The 17599-nt window shown below is 37.6% G+C and overlaps 1 gene segment (V, D, J or C); it reads left to right on the forward strand.

The window, feature by feature from the left end:
- Positions 1 to 1085: 1085 nt before the first annotated feature.
- Positions 1086 to 16640, forward strand: LOC101398230 (T-cell receptor gamma chain C region C10.5-like). The segment is given in 5 exon segments: positions 1086 to 1240; positions 6080 to 6409; positions 9747 to 9806; positions 13489 to 13536; positions 16046 to 16640. Coding segments are annotated over 5 exon segments (690 nt in total).
- The last annotated feature ends 959 nt before the right edge of the window (positions 16641 to 17599 follow it).

The following is a 17599-nucleotide window of genomic DNA, read 5'->3' on the forward strand; positions in this document are numbered from 1 at the left end:
TTTTTCTTGTTTTTAGAAGTAGGCCTGTATTGCTATAAACTTTCCTCTTTGTGCCACTTTTGCTGCATCCCATGGATTTTGGCATGTTGTGTTTCATTTACATTTTCATTTAGGTATTTTTTTATTTGTCCTTTGATTTCTTCATTGAACCAATAGTTAGTAGCACATTTATGACTTTCCAGCTTTTTTCTTACTGTTGATTTCTTGTTTAGCATCCTGTGATCACAAAAGATGCTTGATATGATTTCAAATTATAGCTTAAAGAATCTATTATTTCATAGGAGATAGATCTCCATAAATTTCTTCTTTTACACCATGAAAAGTAATGTCATCACAGAAATTATTTTCTTATTTGGCATTGCCAAATGGAAAATCATATTGCCAAATGGTAATAGTGGCTTCATTAAAAATGCAGAAATTTGTGGGCCAGCCTGGTGGTGTAGTGGTTAAGTTCACGCAATCTGCTTCAGTGCCACGGGGTTCGCGGGTTTGGAAGCCAAGTGTAGACCAGCATGCCGCTTGTCAAGCATGCTGTGGTTGTGTCCCATGTAGAGTGGAGGAAGGTAGGCACGGATGTTAGCCCAGGGCCAATCTTCCACAGCAAAAAGAGGAGGATTGGCAACAGAGGTTAGCTCAGGGCTAATCTTCCTCAGAAAAAAAAAATGCAGTAATTTGTTCATGTTTCTCAAGTATATTTGCATTGGCATATTTCCATTTCAGTTACTGAAGAGTTTCTACCTTTCAGAAATACATTCCCAAATTGCTAACAAAGAAACCCTACTGTTTGTGAGAACAAAAGGGCCTATCCTTTGATGCAATCTCTTTGCAGTTTCAACACAATTGAACACCTGGAAATTAAAAAAAAAGTCTTAATTCTCTATATGCTTTCCTAGTAATTTAGAAAAGTAGTTGGTTGACCATTTGGCCTGATCTCTTCTTCTGCTCTTATTCTTTCCATTTTACATCAGTGCTTTTCAATGATTAGTGCCTTATTTGAAAACAGATGTTTGGGTCAATTTGTCTGAGGAAAACTTATAAAATATCTGATGCCACAAAACTTATGTTCAAGGACTTCCCAAGGAACCCACAAGATCAAGTTGCCAGTACAGTGTTTTAACTGCTAGTTACATCATGAAGCTCAGGAGGAGGCTGTGTTTTTGTAGAAGCTGTAACCAGTGTGACAGATCATACTGGATCAAGACATTTGGAAAAGGGACTAAGCTCACAGTAACTCCCTCTGGTAAGTAACTGTTTTTCTATTTTTACCCACGTAATGAAAAATCAGTAGATGCTTTTTAGAAAAAAGAGTTTAGCATAACACTTACCTGACTGCCACACAATTGGCCTCAGCATAGGAAGAGCAATTTTGCAGCTACTGGTCACCGTACATGAAAAGAAAACTACTTCATAAATGGTTTGTTGAATTCCCTACTGGTAAGTAGATTGAAATTTCTTTTAGAATACACACACACAAAATGATAGATTGAGGCTACAAATTTAGATATATTTTGGACTGTATCTGTAAACCATTTGTATACATTATTGGTTCAAGATACTTTTCTTGCAGACAGTCTTTTAGGTGAGAGACACTTTTATTAACTACCTCTTCTCTATATGTCAAGATAAAATGTAGTGCTCCTTTCTTGCAATAACCTTCAAAACCTATGTTATTGGTTTTCATCTATCCCTACAGCAGTGCAAAAGATTAATTCTTCGAGTAAATGACTATAGAACATTGACAAATCTCACTTCTTGTTACTCTAGCTTCTTAGAGGTAGGCTGAGATCAGTCAAAATTTATACATCACAAGTCTTGATGAATTGCCTAGAGATGGGCCAGTTTAAGGGAATTTGTAAGCTCAATAAGCCATTTCAGCTCCAAAGTCCATGAAAAGAGTCTGCATGGTTTACATCCTCATTTGCTCATTCGTCTGTCAGCAAACATTCATTGAAGATATTTTCTGTGCTGAATACTGGAGATAAATTGGGGAAGAAGACAACGATAGAACAAGACTCAATATTCCAAAAGCTTCTAGTCTCATTGATAAGTTTTCTAACTCCAACTAGGTCCCTGGAGGCAGTTCTCTGCCTGACGTAGCAAGGAGGACATTCACAAGGAGTTAAGTAGTTAGACCAACTGTGAGTCCCTAAGGAGTGGGGACGTTAGGTCCATAAGAGTTAATAGAGGGTTATGTTCAAGGTAATGGAGGAAAGGCAAGAAGTAATTAAAGTTGAATAATAGTTAAGAATGTTTAGGAAAAACAAGAGTATGATGGGGATTGGATGTAGAAATCTTAGGAGGAATTTTAAAACAAATCCTTATGGCAAAGATCAGCATAGATAACATTGTGCAAATATTGCAACAAGATTTGGCTTTATGTACGTATGGACTTATATAAAGGACTCAAGTATGACGTACGTAAGTATCATGAAAGTGTTTGTCCCATGGACAAAGTTTATTATCACAGGTGAGTTTTGTGAGGTGACACATTTCCTTTCTAATGGTGAGAGGGTCTTGTCAAAGAGCCTGGGCTTTGGAGTCAGGGTGACCTGGCTCCACCACTGACGTCCTGCTTATGTGAACTTGGGCGATTATTCTCTGGCCTCCGTTTCGCTATCCATTAAATGGGATCACAGTATGTATCCAGCAGAGGTTGTGTGAGAATTGAATGAAATAGTGTGAATAAAGTACTTGGCACATTGTCTAACACGTAATAGCTGCTAGATACAAGTTCCCCTGATTCAAATGTAAAGGGAGAATTTTATCCTGTGTGAAAAGTTGTTTACAGCCAATAACATTGACAGAGCCGCAACTCTCCAGAGGATTCAGCTGTACCTCTAACTGCTCAAATGGAAACTTAACTTACTCTTCACTCTCACACAAAATGAATTTCGAAGTATTTGTTTCTCTTTAGCAGACTTTCCTTCACTTGGCAAGAAAAACGAGATTAAAATGTGTGTTTTTAAAAATTTTGTTGTATTATTTGCTTTAAATCATAAACCTATTTTAATTGATATCATCTCTAACACTAACATTTATTGGAACTAATATATACAGCAAGTAAGTTTGGGCTTCATGCCCGTATATCAGGAAAAGAGTTTAAATTCATAGAGAAAATGTTCAAGATGTAAAATCAATTATGGTAGAAACTTGTCATAAATTTGAAATACATATTTAAATATGAAATAGCTTTAACAACTTATTTGATAAAATAAAAATTACAGGAAGAAACTAGCGAACACTTAAATCAACATCAGTATGTAAGTTTGAAATATCGTACTTTCAACTAAAATATAGTTGACATTTGGTAAAGTTATGTAGAATTCATGTTGCTGCATCTTAATAAAATATAAACAACTCAGGCAATTTCACTCAAATTTATTATTTGATTATGCAGATAAATGTATATAAATGAACTAGACGGGTTTATTTATATTTTTACCTGGTTTCCATTCCATGCATCATGAAAATGATTTTGACCATAAAAAATACTGTTAATAAGTTTAAAAAGAATATTTAAAGAAAAACATGTAATGTAATTATTTAAAATACAGGCACTAAACATATATACACAATATACATTTAATGCTCAGTTAACTATTACATTGAGAAAGTTATGGAAATTCAATATTCATTTTATCCAGAAAAGAATGGAACAAAGAATCTAGCCAAGGGGCCGGCCCCGTGGCTTGGCGGTTAAGTGCGTGCGCTCCACTACCGGCGGCCTGGGTTCGGATCCCGGGCACGCATCGACGCACTGCTTGTCCAGCCATGCTGAGGCCGCGTCCCACATACAGCAACTAGAAGGTTGTGCAGCTATGACATACAACTATCTTCTGGGGCTTTGGGGGGAAAATAAATAAATAAAATAAAATTATTAAAAAAAAAAAAAAAAAGAATCTCGCCAAGGAAAATGGACAGGAGGCAAGAATAGTGTGTTATCATACAGAAACTTTTCAATTCATCATTTGATTTTCAATTTCTTTACTATAATAAATCAGTAGCACTCCTATGAACAAACAGAAGTTCCTAAGATGAAAATTAGATTCTTTAATATATTGACTAAAGATTAAAATTGTGTAAATATATGATTGAAAAATTAATCTTGTTTTATATAACGTACTTTTAAAATTACAAACAAAGTTTAATGTTGGAGAAATATACTGTCTTACTATTATAATCAACGAAATACCATTTACACTAAAAGGAAGATGTATAAAATTAAACTAAGCACATTGTGACCTAATTATATTTACAGCATGAGTAAAAGACTCAGTATTGTTTGCTTACTAATTTACTATAAAAATCAGAAGCTTTGCTATACAGGCAGAATTTCTCAAGAATTTTTTTTCTGTTCTTCTCAAGTAAGAAATCTAATTCTTCTTTTCTTAAGAAATTGTCCATTGAATAATTTAACATCTAACTAGCCCAAAGCGAATATTAGTAAAGCATTTGTGTGTCAGTTGGAAAGCAAATTGAAAAGAGTTTTAATATTTATAATTTGCATCGTTAGATTAACAATAAATATATAATCAACTAACATTCCAGCATTCAGGTGACATGCCTTTGTAAACTATGGTGTTTTGTTTTATATTCTGACATTATGTCTGCAAGAGACTCTGGAACTGTGACATTTAACATTACCCCTGTTATATATATACTTTATTTAGCAGGTGAAATAAAGAAAATAGTGGAGCTCTAAAACACTTCAGCAGCCTTATAGGGTAGATTCAAATTTTGGGGGAGAAATTGAGATAGAAAATATGGTGTACTCTTCATCAGGCTTAATCTTCAAATGAAATTCCAAAATAAAATTTGCTTTTGGTGAACATTACCTACAGTGAAACAAAATTCTGATAAGTGCCTTTACCTGATAAGATTAATGTAGTAACATTTCTGAAAATAATCAAGAAATTTTTTAATGGAAGTTTTAGAAATATTGCTATTTTGCTGCTAAATTAAAACCTTTGTAAATAATTTGGAGGTGCAGCTTTAATACTGCCCTTCTCGAAAACCTGAGGTGGTTCAGATGTGGAATTGAGATGTCATATAAAATTTGACGTCAAGTAGGAGAACTCCATTACCTCAGAACTGTGCATGGGATCCATATTTGAGCTAAAAGGTAAACTTGATTGTCGAGTACAATGGAAATGGATTGCCATTAATAGGTGACTGTGCATTGTTTTAAAAAAAATGAAAAACTTCCTCCTGATATTTATTTTTATGGAAAATAAGATAAATATAGTTCATTCAAGAAACAGTTAAATGAAGAGTGAGGTTTCACGGAGTTGCAGAACACGAGAATGTGTTATTTGGCTAAAAAGAGCATAAGGTACAAAATTCATGGCATGAGAAAGAGAAGTACTTTAAAAAGGACCAAACATTCTCACGTGTAGAGAGATCATCAAAGTTACCTGATGTCCTCTCCCATCTCCACCATCTACCCACCCACCTTGCAAACATACTCCACTATGATAGAACGAAAGAGATTTAAAAAATACATGTGTTCATGAATATTAGATGCCTTGAAATGGGACAGTTAAAAGTCATACGTGGGGGCTGGCCCGGTGGCGCAAGCAGTTAGCTGCACACGCTCGCTGAGGCAGCCCAGGGTTTGCCGGTTCCATCCCCAGCGTGCACTGACGCACCGCTTGTCAAGCCTTGCTGTGGTGGCGTCCCATATAAAGTGGAGGAAGATGGGCATGGATGTTAGCCCAGGGCCAGTCTTCCTCAGCAAAAAAGAGGAGGAATGGCAGATGTTAGCTCAGGGCCGATGTTCCTCACACACACACAAAAAAGTCACACCTGATCTTAGCTTGTGGAGAAGGAACAAACCCCAAGTTTCAATCCATGCTCTGCCACTTAACAGTTGTGACTCTGGGCAACCTCTGGAACCTCTCTTCCCATCGAAATTAAGACCAATAAATACCTCACAACATACAGTGGATGAAAGTCCGTGGTAAGCACTAATTCAATGGTAGCTTTTCTTCCATTTACTATGTGCTAGGTTGTTCTAGACCACACACTGTTCATGCTTCTCTAATGATTATTTTGATTGTGGTTCCATTCTCCCCCACAGATAGAAGCCTTCCTGAAGACGTTTCCCCCAAGCCTACCGTTTTTCTTCCTTCAATTGCTGAAATAAACCTCCATAATGCTGGAACATATCTTTGTCTTCTTGAGAATTTCTTCCCAGATGTTATAAGGGTATATTGGAAAGAAAAGAACGGCAATACAATTCTGGAATCCCAGCAGGGAAGAACCATGAAGACTCATAACACATACATGAAATTCAGCTGGCTGACCGTGACTGGAAAGTCAATGGATAAAGAACACAGATGTATCGTCCAACACAAGAATAACAGAGGAGGTGTTGACCAAGAGATTCTTTTTCCTTCAGTGAACAAAGGTATGTATATATAAATATAACCTCCCAGAACACTTTTTTTTTCAAAGGGAAACCCCGCCATTTATGTCAAGTACTAATGAAAAACGAACAAATATAAATCTTTCTTAAATGTTGTTTCACTTATTGGTAGCAAAAACGTTCCTCTATTTCCCCATTAAATTAAAGTAGGATCGGCTTTGGAACATAAAAAAGACAAAAAAAATTACTTAACCTTCCTAGCCTGATTTTCATCTTCCAAAATACTAAGGTCACAATGATGTTTTTTAGGGTTGTTGTATGGTTTAAATGAAACAGGATATGTAAAAGCACCTAGCAACTTAGCACACAAGAAATGCTCAAAAAGAGATTTCACTTTTGGTGGTCTTGCTTGATCAGGAAATAAGAACAATAACATGTCTTTCAGGCATGTTCTACTCAGCAAGCAAACTCACTGTCACATTCATCTTGCTATAGACAAAGTATTAACCCCAAAACAATGTGTTTAGGTGACAAAATGGTGTTCATTTGAGAGAGCCAGATTGCAGTTCAAGAAAAAATTGAATAATTAGGCCACTGCACTTTTACTATGGTCTTAGGTTTTCTTTTCCAGATTTGTGTTTTATATACTACCGAAAGATGAAATTTCATAATTAAGAGTGGGTGAGGCTAATGTGTACACACATACTTTCAGTCTACATACTGAATGTATTTCTTGCAGTTGGTACATGCTGCTTAACAAACATTTACTGCAGTACTGGCCTGTGCCAGGCCTGGAAGGGATGTGTGGATGAGCACACTGGGATGGATTACTGTCCCAAGGAGGATGCCCTATTGTAAGAGAATACATTCTTTTCCTAATCACTCAGGGTCAGTCGTGATTCAGGCAAGATGTCACAAAGGAATCTCTTTGATGCTGATGCTGCACATATTTAGACAGTGTGGGCAGAGGGCTGAATGTGCCTTGGTCCCCGCCATGGTCCAGTAACTCTCTAGACTCAGGACTTCAAGTCCTGAGAATGAACAAAACAGACCGAAGGCCCTAGGACACCTGTAGATAAGAAGGAGTCAGTTTGTACTTTGCTCTGTGGTTCACAAGCCCTTTTGAAGCAGTGGGGAACAAGCACAGAACAAAATGTGCGAAGACCTTTGCTTTGCACCAGTCCAAATTTCTGAAGTCAGTCTTTATCTCCTCAGATCCTTAGTTTCTTCAGGGATCACATCAGGCTCGAACACCTGCCTTGGCTTTCTCCCGGGGCTGGGATGAAGAGCAAATGAAATTATGTCAGTGAAAACACTTGCTTTTGAAAACATAACATGGATTCTTTTATTTATGTATTTATTTTATTTTTTAATAACCTTTCTTGAATCTCTCTGATGTAGGATTAAAACAACAGCCGTAATTTACTATTTCTACAGCTAAGAGGGGAAGCAAACAGGGAAAGCACAAGTTTAGTAAAACCACAGGGCTGAAGTGTACTATTAGGTTTTCATTTTTCTAGTGATCCGGGAAAAACAAGACGTGTTAATTTCCATGATGATGCTTATCGGAGAGAAGTTTCAGTTCATAATATGCTGTGCTTGGCACCTAAGTTCTGAAACAAATGTCGCCCATGGTCGTCTCTGGGCAACAAAGCTAATGAAGACATTTCTCTTAATGCTGTTCTACACCAAATTTCTAATGCTGTTTCTCGGAAGTTTTTTGTTTTTGACAAAAGCTAAGAATATAACTTGGAAGCACAAATCAAGGAAGTGTTTTTGAAGAAGGTAAAGCTAGTTTTTGACAAACCTTGTTTGGGAAAGAGAACTTAGTATACATACACAGATTTCATTACGAAAAATTGTTACTTTATTTTTTTTACTTCAATCAATGCTTAGTAATAAGAGATTTTGATTTGTCTTTTAATGAATAAGTCACTGTTAAGGAAAAGAAACATACTGCTAATACATGTGTCAGTTCTTGAAGACATTTTCACATCTAAACATGACTATGCTACCATTTTAATTCTTGGAAATTATTCCAAATTCTATACCTCAAACCCACTTTTAGAGCCACCAAAAAAATATCTCATTGAGTGCATAAAATTTCATACAAAAACCATATCCATATGAGCAAGAACACATGTAGCAGAAAAAAGGTAAAACAAAACAATGGTTTGGACTCTGTTTTCCTCCATCCAACAGTCAATTTTCTTTAAAAGACTTTTTATCTTTGCATATTTGCCTTCTTTTACTTTATACTGTAGATAAGTCTCACCTCCAGTTGTATATGTTCAGAGAGATATAATTGTGACTTGGCCTATCTTTCTATCTTTGGGAAGAACTGCACTGAAATGCGGAGCTCCTGTAATGAAAAGGTCATTTGCTGAGAATATTTAATACATCTGGAAGGGGAGATGTTCTTAGTGTCCACAACGGTGGAATTATGGTGTTTTTCTATAAATTATTTTCTGTTTCTATGAATTATTTTTACAAAGTACTTTCCACGTGTTCTATCTCACTGAATCTGCCACAATGATCCTTTGAATGCTGGTTCTGCCGTCACTGGTATGACTCTCGGCAGCTTACTTATTCTCCCAACCTTATTTTCTTGTGTATAACACTGAGTCCTCAAACTACAACTCACCTCAGTGTGACTGGAGCATTAAACGAGATAATACACGTGAAGCGTTTAACATCGTTCCTGGCACAGTAATAATCACTCAATAGCTTTTGGCTTTTATTCATATTGTTGTCACGTCCACAAACACCACAGCTCCTGAAAATCACGTGCGGGAGTTGGGGATATTAGGATATGCATGCTTTGGAAAGGTATGCTTGATTCCGTTGCTCTCATGGGAAATTTGCCGAAACCAGACTTCTTCAAACGTGAGATTCTTTCGTGGATTCTAAGATTTGAAGAATTGATTTTGGGAGCAACTCTTCATGTCAGCAGCGTGTGCTGAAGACTATCAAGTCACCACACTTTGTGCTTGTTTTTCCTTTTGACAAGTGTTTTTCCAACACCTCTTTTGTATTAGGCACTGTGCTAGGAGCTGTGAATACAGAAGGAAAGCAAATAGTCTTCAATATTACTGTTCAGTTGTGATAAAGAAGAGAAAGTGTATTCTTCATGAAGGTCAACATCTTCATGTGCAGAAACACAATACATTAATTTGATCTACTGAATTACATAGAATCAGATGAACTATTCTTTGAATCATAGAGCTCATATTTTTAAGGACGGTCTCTCTGTCAGTGCATTATGCATGTGTGTGTGTGTGTGTGTGTGTGTGTGCATACGAACTCATATAAACAGATTTGGAAAAGGTCAAAAAATGGGCATGAATAATTGACTAATACTTGCTCCCATTTCTTCTAGTTGTCTCCTCAATTGCCGCTCCTACTGATTCCTCAATGGCTTATCCGAAAGAGAAAAGCAGTAAGTTATTGTCTGTGTTTGCCTCTATGTCATGCTGTAGGCTTTTTTTCCCTCCTGAACAACTTAACCTTTGAACTTCTCAGGTTTAACGTAGAAAAGACCAGTTATTTTTGGAATTGCAGTCTCATAATTTTTATATTTTTAGTGACTCTCTCTCCTGTCTGTCAGCAGATTATATACATATGTGCTTCTATAAACATATATATATTACTAACATATACACACACTGTCAAATAATGGGCATGGACAATTGCCTAATAATACCTCTCATCTTCTAGAGTTCTCTGCTATAGCCTCCACAAAAGCCTCCCCAACAGAGTAAAGTGGTAAGTTTTCGTATATGCTTGCCCTCATGTCATGCTATGGCATTTTTGTCCCTCTTGATCAAATTACCTTTTGAACTTCCCTGGTTTATAGTAGACAGGACCGACTATTCCTGAAATTCTAGGGCACATATTTTTAACGACTATCTCTTCTGACTCTCTCTTGGCAGATTTTATATACATATATGTTTATATATGTATAAAATATATATATTTTATACATATATAAACACACAAACATATATACATGTATATCAACCATCAACTAATAGGCACCAAAAGTTGAGTCAATTTTGCTCTCATTTCTTCTAGAGATCCCTGCCATTAATTCTACAAAAGCTTATCTAAAGGATGAAAGCCGTCAAGCTTTGGATATTTTGCCCTTATGTCATGCTATAGAACTTTTTTCCTCTGGATGAAGTTAACTTTTGTACTTCCTTGCCTTAAAAAAGAAAAACTAGAATGGCTGGATGCTGCAGATAGATTGAGTGTTATTTCAAATCAACCCACCATTTCGTAGGAGTAATAGTAACACAGTAAATGCTGGTTTGGGACTTACATGACTGTAAACTAGAGGGTGCAGTAACAGGCTCTGAATTATTTCAAGACTGGACTTCATTAATATGTGTGGCTTGTTTCTAGTGACTGAGGAATACCTGATATCAAGGTGCCTCTAGATGTTTTTTAAGTCTTTGGTCCTTGCTAGCAGCTAATAACATGAGAGCTTCCTGTACAGAAGACATTGTGCTTTGTTTTGCATGCATTTCCTTGTTTAATTTTTGTAATGCTTCTATGAGTTGGTACAATATTTTTTCCCCATTGTATAGATGAGGACAATGAGTTAAGATTAAGTTCCTTAAACCACGCCACACAGCTAGATCTGGGGTTTCAACATGACCATCTGAATCAAGAGATCACTTACTCAGTTCTCTTTTCTTCCTCTAAGATTTGGTCCTAGAGCCAGAAACCCCAAAGCCAAGACCCTGAGACACGATGGACACATGGTGGGGGGTGGGTCAGTGCATAGGCTTCACAGTATCACAGACTGGATTGAACCCCAGTACTTTTAATGATTATTTGCATCAGTATAAGAAAATTACTCACATTTTCTAAGCAACCATTTCCACATCTGCCATACAGGATAATAACACCTAAGTCAGTTACTGAGGAGAAGGTGACCCATGTGGCATGTCTAGCAGAGGGTTTCTCATTTAGCTGGCACAGAATAAGTCCTAGTGTGTGGTGCTTTCTCCCTACATATGTACAAAGAGATTGACGAGAAGCATTGGCTTGAGCCTTGCTGATCTTTCCTCCATTTCTGATATTGAGGGGGCTCTGGACCACCGCTAACACCTTACCTGACCAAGGGAAAGGAATTTTGAGCACATCACCTTTGAGATCCCTTTCCACAACAGGTGATAACATAACATTATGCTAACATTTTCATTCTTGGAATTTATTACAAATCCTATACCTCAAACCCAGTTTTAAAGTCATCAAAAAAAAATGTTTCATGAGTGCATAAAATTGCATACCAGAACCATATCCATATGGACAAGAACACAACTACTAGAAAAAGTATAAACCAAAACGATCATTTCAACGCTTTTTTCCTCCATCCAACAAATATATTTAAAAATTTTTTTGTCTTTGTATGTTTTCCATCTTTTTCTTTTATATTTTACATAACTCTCACCTCATGTTTTTTATATTCATAAACTATAAATGTGATTTGTAGTAACGAAAAGTTCATTTACTAAGAATAATTAAGTTATCTGGAAGAGAAGATATTTTTAGTGTCCACAACAATGGTATTGTGTTATTTCTCCATAGATTATTTTCTATTTGTATGGATTATTTTTACAAAGTAGTTTCCACATGCTCTACCTCACTGATTCCCCCACAATCATCCTTTGAATGTATCCTTTGCCTTCACTGGTGTGACTCTCTACAAGCTACTTATACTCCCAATCTTATTTCCTCATTTGAACAAGGAGTACTCCAAAACATTTCACTTCAGTGTGACTGGAGCATTAAAGAAGATAACGCATGTGAAGCATTTAACATAGTGCCTGGCACAGTAATAATCACTCAATACTCTTAGCTTTTATTCATATTGTTGTCACATCCACAAACACCACAACTCCAGAAAATCATGTGCACGAATTGGGGATATTGGGATATGCATGCTTTGGAAAGTTCTGCCTACTTTCCTTTGCTTAGATGGGAAATTTGCCTAAACCAGATTCTTTCAAATGTGAGATTCTGTTGTGGATTCTGAGAGTTGATGAATTGACTTTGGCAGCAACTCTTCATGTCAGCAGTGTGTTCTGACGATTGCAGAGTAGCTATATTTTCTGTTTATTTTTCCATGCGACAAGTATTTCTCCAACACCTCCTTTGTGGCAGGCACTGTGCTAGGAGCTGTGAATACAGAAGGCAAACAAGAGAGTCTTGGATATTACCCTCCAGTTGTCATAAAGAAAAAAAAATTCTTCATGAAGGTCAATATCTTCATGAGCAGAAACACAATACAGGAATTAGATCTACTGAATTACATAGAATCAGATGAACTATTCCTAGAATTGTAGGACCCATAATTTTAAGGACGGTCTCTCTCAGTGGATTGTGTCTGTGTGTGTGCATGCGCGCATACTCATATAAACACATATGCACACTGGTGAATAGTGGGCATGAATAGTTGACTAATACTTACTCTCATTTCTTCTAGTTGTCACCTCAACTGTCACTACTACTGATTCTACAAAGGCTTTTCTAAAAGATGAAAGCAATAAGTGATTGCATACGTTTGCTTTCCTGTCATGCTACAGGCTTTTTTTCCTTCCTGATCAACTTAAACTTTAACATATTCAGGCTTAAATTAGAAAAGACCACTTATTCCTAGAATTGCAGACTCATAATTTTCATATTTTTAGTGACTGTCTCTCCTGTCTGTCAGCATATTATATATATATATATACTGACTGTTAAATAATGGGCATAGACAACTGACTAATACTTGGTCTCATTTCTTCCAGAGGTCACTGTTGCTGATTCTAAAACAGCTTCCCCAACAGAGCAAAGTGGTAAGTTTTTTTACATGCTTGCCTTCATTTCATGCAATAGAAATTTTTCCCTCCTGATCAAATTACCTTTTGAACTCCCTGGTTCATAGTAGATAAGAAAATTTATTCTTGGAATGGTGGGGCTCATATTTTTAATGAGTATCTCTCCTGTCTCTCTGTTGACAGATTTTATATATGTGTATATGTATGTGTGTGTGTATATATACACATACATAACAACTGTACAATAACAGGCGTGAACAATTGACTAATACTTTCCCTTATTTCTTCTAGAGGTCGCTGCTATGAATTCTACAAAAGCTTGTCTGAGAGATGAAAGCAGTAAGTTTTTGTCTATGTTTGCCTTCATGTCATGCTACAGGAATTTTTTCTTCCTGATCAACTGAACTTTTAGACTTCTCTGACTTAAGGTAGTAAAACTAGAATGGCTGCATGTTGAAGAGTAAACTAAATGTATTTGAAATAAATCCATCATTTCCTGAGTTGTCTTAACAGAGTAATGCTGGGTTTTGGATGAAATGACTGTAAATTAAACAGTGCAGTGGTGGACTCTGGATTGTTTCAACAATGGGCTTCATTCATTTTTGTGGCTTAGTTTCTAATGACTGAGGAACATATGACATCAAGGTGCTTCCAGGTTCTTTTTCTAAGTCTTTAGTCCTTGCTAGTAGCTAATAATGTGAACTTATGTGTCCTGAGAACTTCCTATACAGAAGGCATTACACTGGGTTTTGCATACATTTTCTTGTTTAATTCTCATAATACTCCTCTGAGGTGGTACAATATTTTTTCACCATTTTATAGGTGAGAACAATGAGTTAAAATTAATTAAGTCACTTACACCATGCCACACAGGTAGATCTGGGTTTCAACCTGGCCATCTGAATCAAGAGTTCATACACTTACTCTGTTTTATCTTCTTCCTCTAAAATATAGTCTTGTAGCAAGAAACCCCAAAACCAAGGCCTTGAGACACGATGAACACATGGTGGGGGCGGGGTGGGTAAGGGAATGAGCTTCACAGTATTACAGACTGGACTTGAACCCCAGTTCTTTTAATGATTAGCTGCATCAATATAGGAAAATTACTTACATTTTCTGAGCAACTATTTCCTCATCTGTCAACCAAGAATAATTACTTCTAATCACTTATTGAAGAGATAAAGTCACCTATGTGGAATGTCTAGCATAGGGTGTCTCATTTGGTTGTCACAGAATCAGTACTAGTTTCTGGCCTTTTCTCCCTAGATATGTACAGAGAAAGTGACTAGAAGCGTTGGCTCCAGCTCTGCTGATCTTTCCTCCATTTCCGATATCGAGGGGGCTCTGGACCTTAGCTAACACCTTACCTGACCAAGGGCGAGGAGTTATGAGCACATCACCTCTGAGATCCCTTTCCATAACAAAAGCTAACGATTCTGGAGTTTTGACTCTATGAACATAAAACACGTAAAAGTGAAATTTCCACAGGAAGAAACACAGCCTTGTGGTTCATTAAATAGCTGATCTGGCTCACCATAATTGTCATTATTTCTTGACATCATACATTTCCTGCAAAACTTCAAAGGGTATTAAGTGCAGATATCCTCTAACATCATAGTCACAGTGAGGGACATTCGGGAAGGAGAGGTGATTCAGCCATGACTTCCTAAAGGTTCAGAGAATTTGGATTAACCACTCTTCCGTTTTATAGAATGCCCTTTTCACTAAAACCTCTCACTCACCCCACTGTGAACACCATGAAATTTCCATGGATTGTACCCTTTATAGGAATCTCATTTCATGCATAGTGTGTCATGGCTCAGAATCTTCTGAATCAGAATTCAACTTTATATTTATGCTTAACATTTTGATGTCTGGGGTATTTATTGCACTTGGAGATGTAGAATTACAGAGTACCTAACAATGTGTTCTTTCAAGTCATGGTGCTGGGATGAAAATCTAGTTTCTGGTACTTACTAAATGCATGACATCAGGCAAATTACTTCTCTCTCTCCTCAGTTTATTTGAAAAATGGGAATGAAAATAATAATCTCACAGGTTATTGTAAAAATTAAATAAGATAAAGAATTGCAAGCAAAGCTCTCAGAAAGGTGTTTGGCATTTGGTTTGTTGTTAATAAGTATTAGTTATTATCACTTAGGGACATGGTGGGGGTAAAGAAACGCTAAAAGCTGTTTATTTATTTATTTAAAGTTATATCTCATATTCAGGACTCATTTCTTCAACTGAATATTTTTCCTACACATGAGTGCTTCTTTTTTGTTTGTTTGAGGAAGATTGGCCCTGAGCAAACATCTGTTGCCAATCTTCCTTTTTTTCCTCCTCAAAGCCCCAGTAGATAGTTGTATATCACACGTGTACACCCTTCTAGTTGCTCCATGTGGGACGCTGTCTCAGCACAGCTTGCTGACCAGTGCTTAGGTCCACGCCAGGATCTGAACCGGCAAAGCCCCAGCCACCTAAGTGTAGTGCGCAAACATAGGGCTACGCCACCGGGCCGGCCACTAAAAGCTATTTATTACTAATACTTCTTTCCCATTGGACTCATGCATTAAATATGCAACCTTGCTTTTCATATTTTGGAATATTCTAAGTGAATTTAGCAGAGGTTGTTGATCGACATGACCTGTAAACTAGATTCTGAGTTATCTTGTTGTTGGTGGTGGTGGTGGTGATGGTGGTGGTAGATGTTTACTTTTGGGTTTTGGTGGTGCAGGGTCTCACTGCAATGTAGGTCATCAAAAATAGATAACTGGGACCACCCTCCCTTTAACATGTCCCATGCTTTCAAAAGAACAAGTGAAACTAATCAAACTTCTTCTCTTAGACACCCTGCAGCTGCAGCTCACCAGCACCTCTGCCTATTACATCTACCTCCTCCTCCTCCTCGTGAGTGCGGTCTACTTGGCCATCATCGCCTTCTGCCTGTTAAGGAGAACAGCAGTCTGTGGCAGTGGAAAGAGTTCATAACAGATGGTGGCACTGAAGACAACTTTTCTCCATTGTTAATTTTTCCCTAAACGTGTCTCCTGAGGATCTAGCTAGGCGTTCTCTCTGGGTTTGGGTTATTTCAGTTGACATGTCTATTTTTCTATTATGTCAATATTGCAAAATAGTTGTCTAAACCACTGGGCAAACAGAATCTTTTACTCTGTAAAACAATGAATTCTGCCATTACTCAGGGGCAGGGCCAAGGGGTAGTCCTTTAGCAACACTCTCTCCGTGATCTCCATCAGCTGCTCCAGCAACCCAAATAATCATGCCTTCTGAGTACAGACAGCACGCAGCTTCTAGTCACATCCCTTAGGGCCATTTAACCAGATGACCACCTTGAAGCTTTCCATTTTACACACCCTGAAGTCAACACGTTTGCTACTTGAGTTTGGTACTTTGTTTTTCATAATAAGCACAATAAAAAAAATCAAAAGTCTACATTTGTCTTTGTGTACTTTAGTTTGATGAAATCTAACTGAAAGTCCAAGGGAAGAAACAGCATGACACCTGAGCTACCACGTCTAGCGTTGGTCGTAATAATGGTCGATACCGCAGTTCTAATTCTTTCCCTGAGACAGCGGTTATGATACTTTCATTGGGGCGCTGGCTCCAAGTGGAGCCAACAGTGAAATGAAGATACCCATGTTACGTCTCTTTCAAAGGTCAACAGATTCAGGATCATTTGGTTTGGGACATTCCGACAGAGTTAGCATAACATGTAGCATGACCTGTACTGTGTTTGCTCAGCTGTACACTAGTATTTCAGAGGCACCATGTTTCCTGGTCCTCACAATAACCCCATGAGACCTGCACTAACACCAAGAGGCATTAGGATGGAGGGGTTAAGCCCTGGACTCTGAACCCTGGGTGTCGGGGTTTGAATCCTGGGTCTGGTGTTAGCATCTATGTGACCTCAGGCAAGCTATTTGAACTCACTGTGCCATAACTTCCTCATCTGTACAATGAAGTTACTTTGCCCTGTCTCCTGGAGTTGTGTGGATTAGTTGAGTTAGCAGTGCCTGGTACCTGCAAGTCCTCAAGAGCATTAGCATCCACTGTTGGCAGGTCTACTTTTGAAGAGTAGACACTACACAACACAAAAGCGCTGACTGTTATCTCTAATCTTATTTCCTCACAGAGAGTTTATTTTTTTTTATTTTATTTTTTTTTTTAAATTTTATTTATTTATTTATTTTTTCCCCCAAAGCCCCAGTAGATAGTTGTATGTCATAGCTGCACATCCTTCTAGTTGCTGCATGTGGGACGAGGCCTCAGCATGGCCAGAGAAGCAGTACGTCGGTGCGCGCCCGGGATCGAACCCGGGCTGCCAGCAGCGGAGCGCGCGCACTTAACCGCTAAGCCACGGGGTCAGCCCCTCACAGAGAGT

Source organism: Ceratotherium simum, chromosome 1 (assembly GCF_057802395.1).
Source record: "Ceratotherium simum simum isolate JZ-2026a chromosome 1, ASM5780239v1, whole genome shotgun sequence".
In the NCBI taxonomy this organism is placed as follows: domain Eukaryota; kingdom Metazoa; phylum Chordata; class Mammalia; order Perissodactyla; family Rhinocerotidae; genus Ceratotherium; species Ceratotherium simum.